The following is a 19,085-nucleotide window of genomic DNA, read 5'->3' as shown; positions in this document are numbered from 1 at the left end:
CCTAAGCTGCAAGGGGTTTGGCCCCCTTGGTGCAATGAGGGCAGTGCTGTTGCACCCAGAGGCTGCGCTATGCCGCACCCCCCACCTCTTTGACTGACAGGCCAGGCAGTGAAAGCATAGTCACGCCTGGCCCTGACGTCTTGTGCCCTGCGCTGTATGTGTCTATGCCACTCACATGGGATATTAGGACATACCCGGAACCTTTTTGTTAGCTCCTGCTCCTTCTTTTCCTTTTCTTTTTGTTCCCGCTTAGCTTGCTCCAGCTTTTTCTTCCTCTTTTTCTCATTCTTCTCTTCTTGCTCTCTCTTGTACTGAGCACTGGAAGGAAAATCTCACATTAATGAATTGCAAATATGTAGCCTGAAGGATCACTCTTATGATCTCTATACAGAAGTGCTATGGATACTGATTATTGGGCATTTATATTACACTTTACTTGTAGAGACTGTGGTTTTGACCAGAGGGAGCTCAGGAGATTACTGCATACAGATATATACAACCACCACTAGAGGGAGCTCAGGAGATTACTGTATACAGATATATACAACCACCACTAGAGGGAGCTCAGGAGATTACTGCATACAGATATATACAACCACCCCTAGAGGGAGCTCAGGAGATTACTGCATACAGATATATACAGTCACCACTAGAGGGAGCTCAGGAGATTACTGCATACAGATATATACAGTCACCACTAGAGGGAGCTCAGGAGATTACTGCATACAGATATATACAGCCACCACTAGAGGGAGCTCAGGAGATTACTGCATACAGATATATACAACCACAACTAGAGGGAGCTCAGGAGATTACTGCATTCAGATATATACATCCACCACTAGAGGGAGCTCAGGAGATTACTGCATACAGATATATACAGCCACCACTAAGGAGAGCTCAGGAGATTACTGAATACAGATATATACAGCCACCACTAGGGGAGCTCAGGAGATTACTGAATACAGATATATACAGCCACCACTAGAGGGAGCTCAGGAGATTACAGCATACAGATATATACAGCCACCACTAGAGGGAGCTCAGGAGATTACTGCATACAGATATATACAGCCACCACTAAGGAGAGTTCAGGAGATTACTACATACAGATATATACAGTCACCACTAGAGGGAGCTCAGGAGATTACTACATACAGATATATACAGTCACCACTAGAGGGAGCTCAGGAGATTACTGCATACAGATATATACAGCCACCACTAGAAGGAGCTCAGGAGATTACTGCATACAGATATATACAGCCACCACTAGAGGGAGCTCAGGAGATTAGTGCATACAGATATATACAGTCACCACTAGAGGGAGCTCAGGAGATTACTACATACAGATATATACAGCCACCACTAGAGGAAGCTCAGGAGATTACTGCATACAGATATATACAACCACGACTAGAGGGAGCTCAGGAGATTAATACATACAGATATATACAGCCACCACTAGAGGGAGCGCATAAGATTACAGCATACATATATACTGCGTGCACTAGAGGAGCTCAGGAGATTACTACATACAGATATATACAGCCAGCACTAGAGGGAGCTCAGGAGATTACTGCATACAGATATATACAGCCACCAGTAGAGGGTGCTCAGGAGATTACTGTATACAGATATATACAGCCTCCACTAGAGGGAGCTCAGGGGATTACTACATACAGATATATACAGCCACCACTAGAGGGAGCTCAGGAGATTACGGCATACAGATATACACAGCCACCACTAGAGGGAGCTCAGGAGATTACTGCATACAGATATATACAGTCACCACTAGGGGAGCTCAGGAGATTACTGCATACAGATATATACATCCACCACTAGAGGGAGCTCAGGAGATTACTGCATACAGATATACACAGCCACCACTAGAGGGAGCTCAGGAGATTACTGCATACAGATATATACAGCCACCCCTAGAGGGTGCTCAGGAGATTACTACATACAGATATATACAGCCACCACTAGAGGGAGCTCAGGAGATTACTGCATACAGATATATACAGCAACCACTATAGAGAGCTCAGGAGATTACTTCATACAGATATATACAGCCACCACTAGAGGGAGCTCAGGAGATTAACGCACACACAGATATATATAGTCACCACTAGAGGGAGCTCAGGAGATTACTTCATACAGATATATACAGCCACCACTAGAGGGAGCTCAGGAGATTACTGGATACAGATACTGTATATACAGCCACCACTAGAGGGAGCTCAGGAGATTACTGGATACAGATACTGTATATACAGCCACAGCTCTGGAGCTTACTGCCTTCTATACTGTTATTGAGTTTAATGTATATGCACTATACAGCAGTAAGTTCCTGCGCTCCCCCTAGTGGTGACTGCAGGTAGTCAATCTTTAAAATCTTTAGCTGTGCTTGGGATATGGAGTTCTGTACCAGAATAACAAAGCTTAGACCACTATAAGAATATATTAAAGGGTCACTGAGTTTTCAATAAACTTTTGATATGCCATAATTAAACATTTTGATCGGGGGAGAGGGGATCTGATCGCTGGAACGAGGAGAGAGAGGTGCTCTCATAGCATGCCTGTTCTCCTCTGTGCAGAAGAGAGGCTCAATAGAAGTCTATGTGCCCGTCTTGATTCTGTCTCCTGTGCGATATGCGAATGTTTCCCTCTTCTCGTTCTAGGGATCATGGTGCTCACACCCCCACTGATCAAAATCTCTGTCTCTGTGACATATCAAAAGGTTTTTTTTTTGTAAACTCAGTGACATTTATTAATTTTTAAGATTTTGAAGCTTTTTTGATTAAAAACACAAACCTACATTGGAGGGTGGGCATTTACTATAAGGGTACGTTCACATGGGGTTTTCTGGAGGACGTTTTGAGGGCAATTTTCCTGCAGGTTTCTCAGCCAAAGCCAAGAGTGGATCCTAGATCCAGCAGGAAGGAGAAGTAGAAATCCTTCCTTTATATTTATGATTCCTTTCGAATCCACTTCTTCCTTTGGTTGAAGAAACTGCAGCAAAATCTGCCTCAAAACGTCCTCCGGAGAACCCCGTATGAACCTACCCTGAGGCTGCTTGATGGGGTCATACTCCAGGACCCTACTGATAGAGATCATTCAGACGGAGGACTGTATAATAATATGGCCTATATCATGAAGACCTCTTTACACACCGCGCACTCACCTGTCATCAATCCCTTCATAGCATTCTTCATCACTTTCTTCACTCTTAAAGCAAAATGAGAACATTTTATGTTAGAAAAACAGAAAATCTTTTCAGACAATTTTCACTTTAAAAGGGAATTCTGGTGCAATGGAGGGGAAGAAGGCATTCGTGATCCTGAAAGAGAGTCTCTCTCTCTGGAGGACCCAGCTTGTCCATACAGAGAACTGTGTAAGGCTACATTTCCCCTGTGGTGGCGCTGTAGGGAAATTGAACATTTGCTGCTACATTCTCCCACCATCAGCTTATTGTCATATATAAGGCACTCTATTCAGTCACTTTTAGCTGTATCTCTCTCTAGGACTGAGGGTGACAACCAATATGGCTGCCATTTCAGCTTCCATGTGGGTTTCATCCGGCATTTTAATGCTCCTTAATAAAAATAATATTGTTTCCCCTGCTATCTCCACAATGTGAGAAAAACTTGCAGCCACCAAACTGCAGAGATGTTGAAGACCACCAATGATGTAGAAATTAAATCCTACCCTATATCACCAGTGATGCTTGAAGGGGATTGTGCAATTGGCGGCGACGGCGGCGGCAAACAGGAAGTTTACATCCAGGGAGTCCAACTCTGTGTCTCTGAGAAGGAGTCAGGAGCCAGTGCCGAGAAGCTGGTAAGTACACTTCTCCTCACGGGTCTGCCAAAAAGGGTCTAATTTGCCAAACCCACCCCCAAAGGTGGACAACCCTTTTAAATTAACCCCTTTCACATCCCTTGACTATAATGGATATTTCAAAATCACCTCTTACTGTCCTAGACCACCAGAAATGTTGACATTAACCACTCCCCTACCCTAGACCACCAGAAATGTTGACATTAACCACTCCCCTACCTAGACCACCAGAAATGTTGACATTAACAACTCCCCTACCTAGACCACCAGAAATGTTGACATTAACCACTCCCCTACCTAGACCACCAGAAATGTTGACATTAACCACTCCCCTACCCTAGACCACCAGAAATGTTGACATTAACCACTCCCCTACCCTAGACCACCATAAATGTTGACATTAACAACTCCCCTACCTAGACCACCAGAAATGTTGACATTAACAACTCCCCTACCTAGACCACCAGAAATGTTGACATTAACCACTCCCCTACCTAGACCACCAGAAATGTTTACATTAACCACTCCCCTACCCTAGACCACCAGAAATGTTTACATTAACCACTCCCCTACCCTAGACCACCAGAAATGTTGACATTGACTACTCCCCTACCTAGACCACCAGAAATGTTGACATTAACCACTCCCCTACCTAGACCACCAGAAATGTTTACATTAACCACTCCCCTACCCTAGACCACCAGAAATGTTGACATTAACAACTCCCCTACCCTAGACCACAAGAAATGTTGACATTGACTACTCCCCTACCTTAGACCACAAGAAATGTTGACATTGACTACTCCCCTACCTTAGACCACCAGGGATGCCTTACATTGATTTCTCTACTTCCCTAGACCACCAGGAATACTTAAATAAACCCCTTACTGTTCTTGACCACTAGGAATGTTGACATTAACTGCTCCCCTAAACCACTAGGATGCTTAAAGGGGTTATCCAATTTCTCAAAACCCCCCCACATGTGCCACCAGTAATATACTTACCCCGCTCCCGGCGCCGCTCCTGGTCCCCACACCGCTGCTGCTGCCTCTCCCTGCACATGGATGAAAACATTTGGTGTCGGGGGGAGCAGCCAATGGCTATCATCGCGGTGACTCTAGGGAAGCTCATCCCCGCCTGCCATTGGTTGCTCCCCCCCGACACCGGATGTTTTCGTCCATGTGCAGGTAGAAGCAGCACCTGCAGTGTGAGGACCAGGAGTGACGCCGGGAGCGAGGTAAGTATATTACCAGTGAAGGGCCCGAGACATGTGTTTTTTTTTTTTAATTGGATAACCCCTTTAAGTTAACTCCTCTGCCTCCCTAGACCACCATAGATGCTTTCATTTACCCCTTATGGTCCTATACCACCAGGAATGTTGATCTTAATCCCTTCACTGTCCTAGACCACCAATAATCAATCCTTTAGTACCGTAGACCCTATGGATATTAAGTAAGAAAAAAAACCACACCCTCAAGGTCGTATGCCCTTATTATACATGCTGTATTTTTATATGAGAAAGAAACAAAACCCGACCCTGACACCAAGCCGTAGCAACTGCAACTATTGCACCCCATATAGCAGAACCCTGAGCTGTGGTGACATCCATAATCCAGCTTTCCCAGATGCAGATATAAGCAAAACTGCTAAAAAGAACTGTCAACTAGACAGAAGGGAATAATGTAATCTGCAGGCGAGGAGGTGCTCCACTGACATGATTCAGTCCTCGGCTGCAGCGCTCCCTGTCACATATGGCTTGATGGTTTCGGTGTTTCCTGTCAGACTTGGTTTAGATGTCTTGGGTTATATGCACGTCAATCAGTTACATGCGTGTCTCTGTCTGTATGAAACACGTGTATCTGTCTCCACAGTGACAGGAGGGTCTTGTTTGCTATTTATTCTCTCTGAAGGAACTTGCTCATGTCTTTGAGATCCATGGCTGACATTACTGGTTCTGTCGGGGAAACTGCGCTTGTATCGGTGATGCATGGGGATATGTGCAATGTTATAAATGAGGTCGACCAGTTCTCAATCAATGGCCCTCTGAAGCTGTAATATCTAAGGACATAAACACTAATGATTGAAGGATTCTAAAGGGTTAGAAAAACACTTTTGCCTAGAAATAGCGCCACCCCTGTGCATGGGTTCTGTCTGGTATTGCAGCTCAGCTACACTGTAGTGATTGGGTCAGCTGCAATACTAGACAGAACCTATAGACAAGTGGGGCATTACTAGTTTTGCTAATGCTTTCCACCCCCTTTAAATTTAACAGAATCTGTACCCGAAGTGTAACTGCAGCCTTTTATATACTTACTATATCGTCAATGACGGCTCCTGAAAAATACAATACAAAACAGCATAAGTGATGTGATTCATTCACTATGAGGAGGTCATGTTTACAGCTGCACTAATCTCTCTGCCTGTTTGTTACAATGTATCAGTCTGGAGTCCGGGCTGTTTAGCTCACAGAGCATTGTCTAGACTGGATACAACTGTACTAGTTTGTTACAATGTATCAGTCTGGAGTCCGGGCTGATTAGCTTACAGAGCCTTGTCTAGACTGGATACAACTGTGCTAGTTTGTTACAATGTATCAGTCTGGAGTCCAAGCTGTTTAGCTCACAGAGCATTGTCTAGACTGGATACAACTGTGCTAGTTTGTTACAATGTATCAGTCTGGAGTCCGGGCTGTTTAGCTCACAGAGCATTGTCTAGACTGGATACAACTGTACTAGTTTGTTACAATGTATCAGTCTGGAGTCCGGGCTGTTTAGCTCACAGAGCATTGTCTAGACTGGATACAACTGTGCTAGTTTGTAACAATGTATCAGTCTGGAGTCCAGACAGTTTAGCTCACAGAGCATTGTCTAGACTGGATACAACTGTACTAGTTTGTTACAATGTATCAGTCTGGAGTCCGGGCTGTTTAGCTCACAGAGCATTGTCTAGACTGGATACAACTGTGCTAGTTTGTTACAATGTATCAGTCTGGAGTCCGGGCTGTTTAGCTCACAGAGCATTGTCTAGACTGGATACAACTGTGCTAGTTTGTTACAATGTATCAGTCTGGAGTCCGGGCTGTTTAGCTCACAGAGCATTGTCTAGACTGGATACAACTGTGCTAGTTTGTTACAATGTATCAGTCTGGAGTCCGGGCTGTTTAGCTCACAGAGCATTGTCTAGACTGGATACAACTGTGCTACTTTGTTACAATGTATCAGTCTGGAGTCCGGGCTGTTTAGCTCACAGAGCATTGTCTAGACTGGATACAACTGTGCTAGTTTGTTACAATGTATCAGTCTGGAGTCCGGGCTGTTTAGCTCACAGAGAATTGTCTAGACTGGATACAACTGTACTAGTTTGTTACAATGTATCAGTCTGGAGTCCGGGCTGTTTAGCTCACAGAGCATTGTCTAGACTGGATACAACTGTACTAGTTTGTTACAATGTATCAGTCTGGAGTCCGGGCTGTTTAGCTCACAGAGCATTGTCTAGACTGGATACAACTGTATCCACTTCTTACCTAAGAGCAGGACTAGATATATGAAAACTGCAATGAAAATGTATCAGTACACCTAAATCTAGGACCCCCAGCAGTAAGGAATACAATCATCACTCCATACTGTCTGAATACAACCTCTAAAGCTTATGTAGGGGTTACTATAATTTATTCTCTAACAGGTAGGGAGGTTGGTTTCATAAGCCCTCTCCCCATTTTAATGGTCTGGCACTATGGGGTCCAGTCAAATCCCACAAAGCCGATGCAAGCCTGCATGGAGTCAGACAGAATGGCCCTTGTGACCCTATACAAGACTAAGCTACATTGATCCCATACTCCAGCACCCACAAGTGTCCATTTATTATTTCAGGGAGCGCCCTGCAATGTTTCATAATCCCTCCAGCAGTTCTTCGAGGAAATGAAAGAGTAACTAAACCTTTGAGTAAAATATTAATATGATGTCCCCAATGCCCTCATAAAATTTTTCTAATATATTTTATTAATGGATTTTGTATTTTTTCTTACAGTTTTCCCTACCTAAAGCGCACTTAAAGGGTTTCTATCACTTCGTATGACATAATTAGCTGTCAGACACTAGCGATCCGCTAGTGTCTGCTCTGGCCAACCATCCTAATATAACAGCTTTTGGGGCAGCCGTTTTGCTAAAAAAATAACTTTTATAAATATGCTAATGAGCCTCTAGGTGCTATGGGGGCGTCATTAGCACCTAGAGGCTCCGTCTACCTTCATACACAGCCACCGCCCAGCGCGTCCCTCCAGCCCGCCCATCTCCTGATGAATGCGATCCTCCGTGTGACGCAACGGACGAATTCTCGCGCATGCGCCGTGCGCGGCTGTATTCGGCGCATGCGCAGAGAATGTCTGACCGCTTCCCTGCTCAGACATCTCCACTGCGCCTGTTCCTTGGAGCACTATGACGTCATCGGCGCAGGCGCAGTGGAGATGTCTGAGCAGGGAAGCGGTCAGACATTCTCTGCGCATGCGCCGAATACAGCCGCGCACGGCGCATGCGCGAGAATTCGTCCGTTGCGTCACACGGAGGATCGCATTCATCAGGAGATGGGCGGGCTGGAGGGACGCGCTGGGCGGTGGCTGTGTATGAAGGTAGACGGAGCCTCTAGGTGCTAATGACGCCCCCATAGCACCTAGAGGCTCATTAGCATATTTATAAAAGTTATTTTTTTAGCAAAACGGCTGCCCCAAAAAGCTCTTATATTAGGATGGTTGGCCAGAGCAGACACTAGCAGATCGCTAGTGTCTGAGAGCTAATTATGGCATACGAAGTGATAGAAACCCTTTAAAACTGACATTTTATGAATGGGGCCGCAGCAGCGATGTGAGTATGGGCAGGAGCAGGGGCGTAGCTATAGGGGGTGCAGAGGTAGCAGTCGCTACCGGGCCCTGGAGCCTGAGGGGGCCCAAAGACCCTTGTAGTGCGTAAGAAGACACCGGTATTATAGAAAGTGCACACTGGGAGACTCTGTTATATAGATCTTTCACTGGGACCCAGAATTTTCAAGTTATACCTCTAGCTGGAGGGAAAGGGTTAGGTCAAGAATTTGGCATATTCTATGTGCTTCCCTACCACTGGTCACAAAGAACTGAGAAGGTGGGCCCAAGTTGAACTCTTAGGCCCCTTTCACACGGGCGAGTATTCCGCGCGGATGCGATGTGTGAGGTGAACGCATTGCACCCGCACTGAATCCCGACCCATTCATTTCTATGGGGCTGTGCACACGAGCGGTGATTTTCACGCATCACTTGTGCGTTGCGTGAAAATCGCAGCATGTTCTATATTCAGCATTTTTCCCGCCCCATAGAAGTGAATGGGGCTGCGTGAAAATCGCAAGCATCCGCAAGCAAGTGCGGATGTGGTGCGATTTTCACGCACGGTTGCTAGGAGACGATCGGGATGGAGACCCGATCATTATTATTTTTCCTTATAACATGGTTATAAGGGAAAATAATACCATTCTGAATACAGAATGCATAGTAAATCAGCGCTGGAGGGGTTAAAAATAAATAAATAAAATATTTAACTCACCTTTGTCCACTTGATCGCGTAGCCCGGCATCTCCTTCTGTCTTCATCTGATCTCTGTGCAGCAATAGGACCTGTGGTGACGTCACTTCGGTCATCACATGATCCATCACATGATCTTTTACCATGGTGATGGACCATGTGATGACCGGAGTGATGTCACCACAGGTCCTGTTGCTGCACAGAGATCAGATGAAGACAGAAGGAGATGCCGGGCTACGCGATCAAGTGGACTAAGGTGAGTTAAATTATTATTTTATTTTTTTTAACCCCTCCAGCGCTATTTTACTATGCATTCTGTATTCAGAAATCAGAATGCTATTATTTTCCCTTATAACCATGTTATAAGGGAAAATAATACAATCTACAGAACACCGATCCCAAGCCCGAACTTCTGTGAAGAAGTTCGGGTTTGGGTACCAAACATGCGTGATTTTTCTCACGCGAGTGCAAAACGCATTACAATGTTTTGCACTCGCACTGAAAAATCGCGGGGGTTCCCGTATCGCACCCGCACATTTTCCCGCAACGGCCGTCTGAAAGAGGCCTTACACCATGGCCCATGAGCCTTTAGCTACGTCCCTGGGCAGGAGCGCACATTGCTGCTCCTGCCTGCGCTCCCTGCACGATTACTAACTCCTGGCATAGCACATGGGTATCCTGTACCCATATACTATGCCAGGATTAGCTGAGCGGAGCGACTATTGCTTCTGTCTGCTCCGCTAAGCTAACAGCTGACATGCAGGACTCTTAGCTTAGCGGAGCCATCCGCTTCCTAAGGTGTTTGACACCACTTTGTGTTTTCTGTACAATTCTTTTCATGCAGTTGCTCTCTGGTTTTAGCCAATGTCTGAGCAGACGACTACAATCTACATAAAGCTTTGTGTGGTGAGTGGGGCTTGTGGTCTCTCCACTGGTGGTTGGGCCCGGTCTGATGGATCTCATACATACCGTCCTCATGCTTGTGATCTTCATTTATGCTTCTGTGGGGTAATAAGGAATAATTAATATTTGTCTGGTTTTTATGAGTCACCAACAACAGTAACCCCCTTCCCCCCCATTCCAATTAATTCATTGGATTTGTGCTGATCCTTATTAATTTTTTATATTTATTTTTTATTACTTAAGTGCTAATCGTATCATCAATTCCTTGGTTGAACATGATGGACTTATGTCTTTTTTCAACCGTATTAACTATGTAACATTCATCTATTTCTCTTCTGACTGGCCCAATCACCCACATTAGAGAATACTAGAATTTATTATCCCTGTACTGTGACATCACTGTGTTTATTATATCTGTACTGTGACATCACTGTGTGTATTATCCCTGTACTGTGACATCACTGTGTTTATTATCCCTGTACTGTGACATCACTGTGTTTATTATCCCTGTACTGTGACATCACTGTGTTTATTATCCCTATACTGTGACATCACTGTGTTTATTATCCCTGTACTGTGACATCACTGTGTTTATTATCCCTGTACTGTGACATCACTGTTTTTATTATCCTGTACTGTGACATCACTGTGTTTATTATCTCTGTACTGTGACATCACTGTGTTTATTATCTCTGTACTGTGACATCACTGTGTTTATTACCCCTGTACTGTGACATCACTGTGTTTATTATCCCTGTACTGTGACATCACTGTGTTTATTATACCTGTACTGTGACATCACTGTGTTTATTATCCCTGTACTGTGACATCACTGTGTTTATTATCTCTGTACTGTGACATCACTGTGTTTATTATCCCTGTACTGTGACATCACTGTGTTTATTATCTCTGCACTGTGACATCACTGTGTTTATTATTCTGTACTGTGACATCACTGTGTTTATTATCTCTGTACTGTGACATCACTGTGTTTATTATCCCTGTACTGTGACATCACTGTGTTTATTATCCCTGTACTGTGACATCACTGTGTTTATTATCCCTGTACTGTGACATCACTGTGTTTATTATCCCTGTACTGTGACATCACTGTGTTTATTATCCCTATACTGTGACATCACTGTGTTTATTATCCCTGTACTGTGACATCACTGTGTTTATTATCCCTGTACTGTGACATCACTGTGTTTATTACCCCTGTACTGTGACATCACTGTGTTTATTATCCCTGTACTGTGACATCACTGTGTTTATTATACCTGTACTGTGACATCACTGTGTTTATTATCCCTGTACTGTGACATCACTGTGTTTATTATCTCTGTACTGTGACATCACTGTGTTTATTATCCCTGTACTGTGACATCACTGTGTTTATTATCCCTGTACTGTGACATCACTGTGTTTATTATCCCTGTACTGTGACATTGCTGTGTTTATTATCCCTGTACTGTGACATCACTGTGTTTATTATCCTTGTACTGTGACATCACTGTGTTTATTATCTCTGTACTGTGACATCACTGTGTTTATTATCCTTGTACTGTGACATCACTGTGTTTATTATCCTTGTACTGTGACATCACTGTGTTTATTATCCCTGTACTGTGACATTGCTGTGTTTATTATCCCTGTACTGTGACATCACTGTGTTTATTATCCTTGTACTGTGACATCACTGTGTTTATTATCTTTGTACTGTGACATCACTGTGTTTATTATCCTTGTACTGTGACATCACTGTGTTTATTATCCTTGTACTGTGACATCACTGTGTTTATTATCCCTGTACTGTGACATCACTGTGTTTATTATCCCTGAACTGTGACATCACTGTGTATATTATCCTGTACTGTGACATCACTGTGTATATTATCCTGTACGGTGACATCACTGTGTTTATTATCTCTGTACTGTGACATCACTGTGTTTATTATCTCTGTGCGGTGACATCACTGTGTTTATTATCCTGTACTGTGACATCACTGTGTTTATTATTCCTGTACTGTGACATCACTGTGTTTATTATCCCTGTCCTGTGACATCACTGTGTTTATTATCCCTGTCCTGTGACATCACTGTGTTTATTATCCCTGTACTGTGACATCACTGTGTTTATTATCCCTGTACTGTGACATCACTGTGTATATTATCTCTGTACTGTGACATCACTGTGTATATTATCCCTGTACTGTGACATCACTGTGTTTATTATCCCTGTACTGTGACATCACTGTGTTTATTATCCCTGTACTGTGACATCACTGTGTGTATTATCTCTGTACTGTGACATCACTGTGTTTATTATCCCTGTACTGTGACATCACTGTGTTTATTATCCCTGTACTGTGACATCACTGTGTTTATTATCCTTGTACTGTGACATCACTGTGTTTATTATCCCTGTACTGTGACATCACTGTATTTATTACCCTTGTACTGTGACATCACTGTGTTTATTATCCCTGTACTGTGACATCACTGTGTGTATTATCTCTGTACTGTGACATCACTGTGTTTATTATCCCTGTACTGTGACATCACTGTGTTTATTATCCCTGTACTGTGACATCACTGTGTTTATTATCCCTGTACTGTGACATCACTGTGTGTATTATCTCTATACTGTGACATCACTGTGTTTATTATCTCTGTACTGTGACATCACTGTGTTTATTATCCCTGTACTGTGACATCACGGCATTTATTATCTCTGTCCTGTGACATCACTGTGTTTATTATCCCTGCACTGTGACATCACTGTGTTTATTATCCCTGTACTGTGACATCACTGTGTTTATTATCCCTGTACTGTGACATCACTGTGTTTATTATCCCTGTACTGTGACATCACTGTGTTTATTATCCCTGTACTGTGACATCACTGTGTTTATTATCCTTGTACTGTGACATCACTGTGTTTATTATCCCTGTACTGTGACATCACTGTGTTTATTATCCCTATACTGTGACATCACTGTGTTTATTATCCCTGTACTGTGACATCACTGTGTTTATTATCTCTGTACTGTGACATCACTGTGTTTATTATCCCTGTACTGTGACATCACTGTGTTTATTATCCCTGTACTGTGACATCACTGTGTTTATTATCCCTGTACTGTGACATCACTGTGTTTATTATCCCTGTACTGTGACATCACTGTGTTTATTATCTCTGTACTGTGACATCACTGTGTTTATTATCCCTGTACTGTGACATCACTGTGTTTATTATCTCTGCACTGTGACATCACTGTGTTTATTATTCCTGTACTGTGACATCACTGTGATCACTGTGTTTATTATCTCTGTACTGTGACATCACTGTGTTTATTATCTCTGCACTGTGACATCACTGTGTTTATTATCCCTGTACTGTGACATCACTGTGTTTATTATCCCTGTACTGTGACATCACTGTGTTTATTATCTCTGCACTGTGACATCACTGTGTTTATTATTCCTGTACTGTGACATCACTGTGTTTATTATCCCTGTACTGTGACATCACTGTGTTTATTATCCCTGTATTGTGACATTGCTGTGTTTATTATCCCTGACATCCTTGCACAGTATCTTTTAGCTTGGTCACTCCTGTTTTTAGTCATTTTCTCTTTAATTTAATTTAATTTAATTTGCCTGCGGTGGAATAAATGTGCACATCATGTCCAGTTAACTGGGTCATAAATTATGCTGCAGCAGCTTATCTAGCAGCAATATTTTCCTCACCACTAGATGGGGCCAGTTTTCCATAGAAGAATAATGTCCTTACAAGAACTATGCTAGTAATCTCACTTCCTCAAGTCCAGGAATGCTTTATCTATTGAAATCCGTCATCATATTGCAAACCTTCAGAGTTCACCTTTACACAGTTAGGCCCCTTTCACACGGGCGAGTATTCCGCGCGAATGCGATGCGTGAGGTGAACGCATTGCACCCGCACTGAATACTGACCCATTCATTTCTATGGGGCCATTCACATGAGCGGTGATTTTCACGCATCACTTGTGCGTTGCGTGAAAATCGCAGCATGCTCTATATTCTGCGTTTTTCACGCAACGCAGGCCCCATAGAAGTGAATGGGGTTGCGTGAAAATCGCACGCATCCCCAAGCAAGTGCGGATGCGGTGCGATTTTTCACGCGCGGTTGCTAGGAGAAGATCGGGATGGAGACCCGATCATTATTATTTCCCCTTATAACATGGTTATAAGGGAAAATAATAGCATTCTGAATACAGAATGCATAGTAAAATAGCGCTGGAGGGGTTAAAAAAATAAATATAAATAATTTAACTCACCTTAGTCCACTTGTTCGCGGCCCGGCATCTCCTTCTGTCTCCTTTCTTCAGGACCTGGGTAAAGGACCTGTGGTGACGTCACTCCGGTCATCACATGATCCATCATATGATCTTTTACCATGGTGATGAATCATGTGATGGACCATGTGACGACCGGAGTGACATCACCACAGGTCCTTTACCCAGGTCCTGAAGAAAGGAGACAGAAGAGAAGCCGGGCTGCGCTATCAAGTGGACTAAGGTGAGATAAATTATTTTTTATTTTTTTTAACCCCTCCAGCGCTATTTTACTATGCATTCTGTATTCAGAATGCTATTATTTTCCCTTACAACCATGTTATAAGGGGAAATAATAACATCTACACAACCCCGATCCCAAACCCGAACTTCTGTGAAGAAGTTCGGGTTTGGGTATTAAACATGCACGATTTTTCTCATGCGAGTGCAAAACGTATTACAATGTTTTGCACTCGCGCGGAAAAATCGCGGGTGTTCCCGTAACGCACCCGCACATTTTCCCGCAACGCCCGTCTGAAAGAGGCCTTACACACCTTTTCCCACCCAGTGCCTTTTGTGACCCAGTTCACAGGACTGTCGGCAGGCATGCATTTTGTAAGTGCTCACGTCTGAGGCCCCTTTTACGCGGGTGCAATGCGTGAAGTGAACGCATAGCACCCGTGCTGAATCCTGACCCATTCATGTCAATGGGTCTGTGCACATGAGCGCTGTTTTTCTCACACATCAGTTCTGTGTTGCATTTCTCATTTTTAACTCTGCCCTGGTCCCATAGAAATGAATGGATGTATTAGGACAGAGCAAAACGGAATGCTTCTTAAAGGCTTCCATTTTGCATTCCGTCCTAGAATTCCGTTATAACTCTGTTATAACGGAACCGATAATGGAATTCCTTAACGCCAATGCAAACCCGCCTTTAGGCCTCATGCATATGACCGTTGTTCTGGTCCGCATCCGAGCCACAGTTTTTGCGGCTCAGGTGCGGACCCATTCACGCATCCGTTGCGCCGTTCCGTGGCCCCGCCAAAAAAATATAATGTCCTATTCTTGTCCGTTTTGCGAACAAGAATAGGCATTTCTACACTGGGCCGCCTGTTCCGTTCCGCAAATTGCGGAAGGCACATGGGCGGCTTCCGTGTTTTGCGGATCCGCAATTTGCGGCCCGCAAAAAATGGAGCGGTCGTGTGCATGAGGCCTTACTCTGGTAATTTTCTAGGGACACAGCAGTTGGATGCACACTAGTCAGAAAGAAATGGCTATGTCATCACTTCTTATGACCGGAATACCCCTTTAAGCTGCATAATTTACATAGATTCCTCTTTTCTGTTCATTTTTGGGAATTTCAGCGGACATTGCTTCACTCTGAGGTTGCAGCTTGATCTTACAATCTGACTGTCATGTTAGTAATAAACCCTTCACCTCTATAGTTTATAACTGAGCTTAAAAGGAACCTGTCATCAGCCTCAGGGTTAATGCACACGACAGGTGAATGTTTTGTGGTCCTCAAATTGCGTATCCGCAAAACACAGATACTGGCCCTGTGCATTGTGCAGAACGGAAAGGCCAGCCCCTAATAGAACAGTCCTATCTTTGTCCATAAAACTGACAATAATAGGACTTTTTTTGCGGCTCCCCAGAACAGGTCTGCTGCACGCATCTTTTGCGGCAACATTGAAGTGAATGAGTCCGTATCCGACCCGCAAAAATTGTTGGAATTTAAGCTGCTTACTGCGTCGACAAGGGCATACATGAATGTCCATCCTCACCTTAGCTCTTATTTGCTTAAGGACCCCAATTTCTCAAGAAACAAAATTCATTCAATATTGCAACATGTTAGCAAAACACTTAACAGGCTGCAATTCCCATGGCAGCCACTGGGTGGCAGCAGATAGACACATATATGATAGATATCTCGTGACAGAGTATCACAAACTCTTATATATTTTTTTTTATTAAAAAAACTGCCCATTGTACATCACACATCCCAGACTATATGGAGCTGAGAGGAAAGGTGAGGAAGGACATATCAGTATTTGGATTATTGGTTACCAGTCCTAAAGGCACCATGAGGTACATGATTCTCAAAAAGTCAAATGAGTTGTTCCCTATAAAAATAATGTACATGTCATTGTGCAGATTGGTGACCTTTACACAAGGACGCCGCGGTGACTTTGTGACCGTTGTGCACCCTCAGTGTACGTCTTTGGGTAGGAAACTTATAGGACATTAGAATTCTCCCATCACTGGTCTCTTAACCACTTCCTGACACAGCAATTTTATTTTTCAGTATTTTACTCCCTGGATTCCCAGAGCAACTTGTTCTTTCTAATGGCGTCATTTAATATTGCATATGATGGGGGGGGGGGGGGGGGGGGGGGCTGGAAAAAAAATCTAAATAGGGCGGAATTAGAATAAAAGCACAGTTTCATGGGTTTTGTTTTTACAGCGTCCCGTATGCGGTAACATTATTTTGTGGGTCAGTACAATCACAGTGATACCAAATATTTATAGTTTTAATATAATTATTTTTTAAATAAACACTTTGAAAAAAATTTACTTTTTCTTTTCATTTCCATATTCTGACCCCAGGGCTTATTTTTTTGCGGGGCAATCTGTAGTTTTTATTAGTACCATTTTGGACTGCATGTGACTTTTCAATAACATTTTATTCAATTTTTTTTTTAAGTGACCAAAAAAAAGAGAATTGGCCAATTTGATTTTTTTTTTTCAGTACACCAGTACACCATTCACAATAAATACTTTCATATTTTAATAGTATAGGTATTTTTGGACACAGCGATAATGATGTTTTTTTTTTGCTTAGTTTTATTTTTTAAATGGGGAAAGAAGGTGATTAGAATTTTTATATTTTGGATTTTGAACTTTTTTTTTATACTTATTTTCAGTCCCACTAGGTGACTTTAACATGCACTTGTCTGACTGTCTGATTGCTTCTCCCATAGGCTGCATTGTAGTCTGACTACCTTCCTATCTATCACAGGCAGTGCTTGATAGAAATTTTGCTATGACAGTCCTCAGAGCCTTCAAAAGCAACCAAATGAGTCCTGTGATCTGGTCAAAGGAAAGCCATTTGGTCATCGGGAGTGCCGCACTCCCGATAGTTGACTGCTAAGACGAAGTGGTCACAATTGACCACGGCCTGTGAGGCATTAAAAATACGTGATTGGTGTTGTCGTTGATCATGGACTTTGCTACCTAGTATCTGCTGTATAAAATTACAGGCAACCCATGGCCATTTTTAAAGACCAGAAGGGGTTAAAGGATATTCCCACAGAGAACATTTATAACCTAGGCACACGTCAGATCCCAGGGATCCAGTTGATGCAGTGAGGAGGAGATTTAATGGAGCAGTGGTCACGCATGTTCCCTGCCACTTCATTAAATGAATAACGAAGCTTCGGATCTCACCATTCTAGTGATCAGTAAGAACCTCAGGGGTGGGGTCATTGTCCACATCATAAGTGATAAAATTCCTTTGTAGGGCAACCTTTTTAAAAACCAACCCATAAGGAAACACTAAGGTAATTTGATGAATTTTACTACAAATGGTAATGTTTAATTAAAGGGTTTGTCCAAGTTATTTTTATTGATGACCTATCTTCTTCAACCAGCTGATCGGCTGGGGTCCTGTGGATAGGTCATCAATAAAAATAACTTGGACAACCCCTTTAAAAGTCAATTATAATGTGAATGAGGCCTGATACAGTCTATGATGTTACTAATCATATTATGCATGCATGCATGCTATGGTGCACCTGTGTATGCAGCTTTTCTGCAGGAGAATAACTAAGTGGCAGGAAGGTCATGTTTCCTGGGGGAAGGGTTCCAGGCAGGGCTCTGGACAGAGGTAAGGACAGTCTGATTGAACCTCTGTATCCTGTACCCTGTAGATATCGGAGTAATAGTAGGTCGATAAATACCTAATGTTCCTGGGTGGTAAGCTCGGAATTGGTGAAGATCCTGCTAGGGATTTTACTGGTGGCGGCGGTGGTGGCAATGCGGAAGACAGGGCAGAAGACTTCTGTTCACTGACTGTCACTTTACTACCTAAGAAAACACAGTAGTAAAAAAGTATTAATAATATGCAACAATGTAACAATGGAGAAACTATTCATGGAAAAGTTCATGTAAAACAATGACACATCCCATAGAACATTCCCCATTTATAAGCTGTGACCTGAGAAGGTGGTCATCTTCCTAAAATTATCAGCCTCCAGAATTTCATGTCTGCTGCTTATGGGAACACCACAACAAACACAAGAGGGGGGGAGGTATTTGGCTTAGAAGCTAGGGAGAGGAAAAAGGTCACCACCTAATGAATCCCTAGCCTTGACTGCTAACCGAATGAACGGACCTCAGTGGTAGGACCGATCATACACTGGAACCTAAAGCCTGACTTACCCTGTAATGCCCCGAGGTAGTGATAGGGCCTAAAC

The 19,085-nt window shown here is 43.1% G+C and overlaps 1 protein-coding gene across 5 annotated transcripts in view; it reads right to left on the bottom strand.

Annotated features, from left to right (window-relative positions):
• The window catches only part of FYB1 (FYN binding protein 1), a 126,097-nt gene that overhangs the window by 18,777 nt on the left and 88,235 nt on the right, over positions 1–19,085 (bottom strand). For all 5 annotated transcript variants that reach the window (XM_040420945.1, XM_040420944.1, XM_040420943.1 and 2 more), the window contains exons 3-7: positions 18,570–18,696; positions 10,358–10,389; positions 6,161–6,180; positions 3,191–3,234; positions 195–318 (exon numbers count right to left, since the gene is read on the bottom strand). In XM_040420945.1, the coding sequence (XP_040276879.1) occupies positions 195–318; positions 3,191–3,234; positions 6,161–6,180; positions 10,358–10,389; positions 18,570–18,696 (347 nt within the window). The remainder of the gene's footprint in view (positions 1–194; positions 319–3,190; positions 3,235–6,160; positions 6,181–10,357; positions 10,390–18,569; positions 18,697–19,085) is intronic.

This window comes from Bufo bufo, chromosome 2, assembly GCF_905171765.1.
Source record: "Bufo bufo chromosome 2, aBufBuf1.1, whole genome shotgun sequence".
Classification (NCBI taxonomy): Eukaryota; Metazoa; Chordata; class Amphibia; order Anura; family Bufonidae; genus Bufo; species Bufo bufo.
This window is presented reverse-complemented; position numbering and strand designations above follow the sequence as displayed.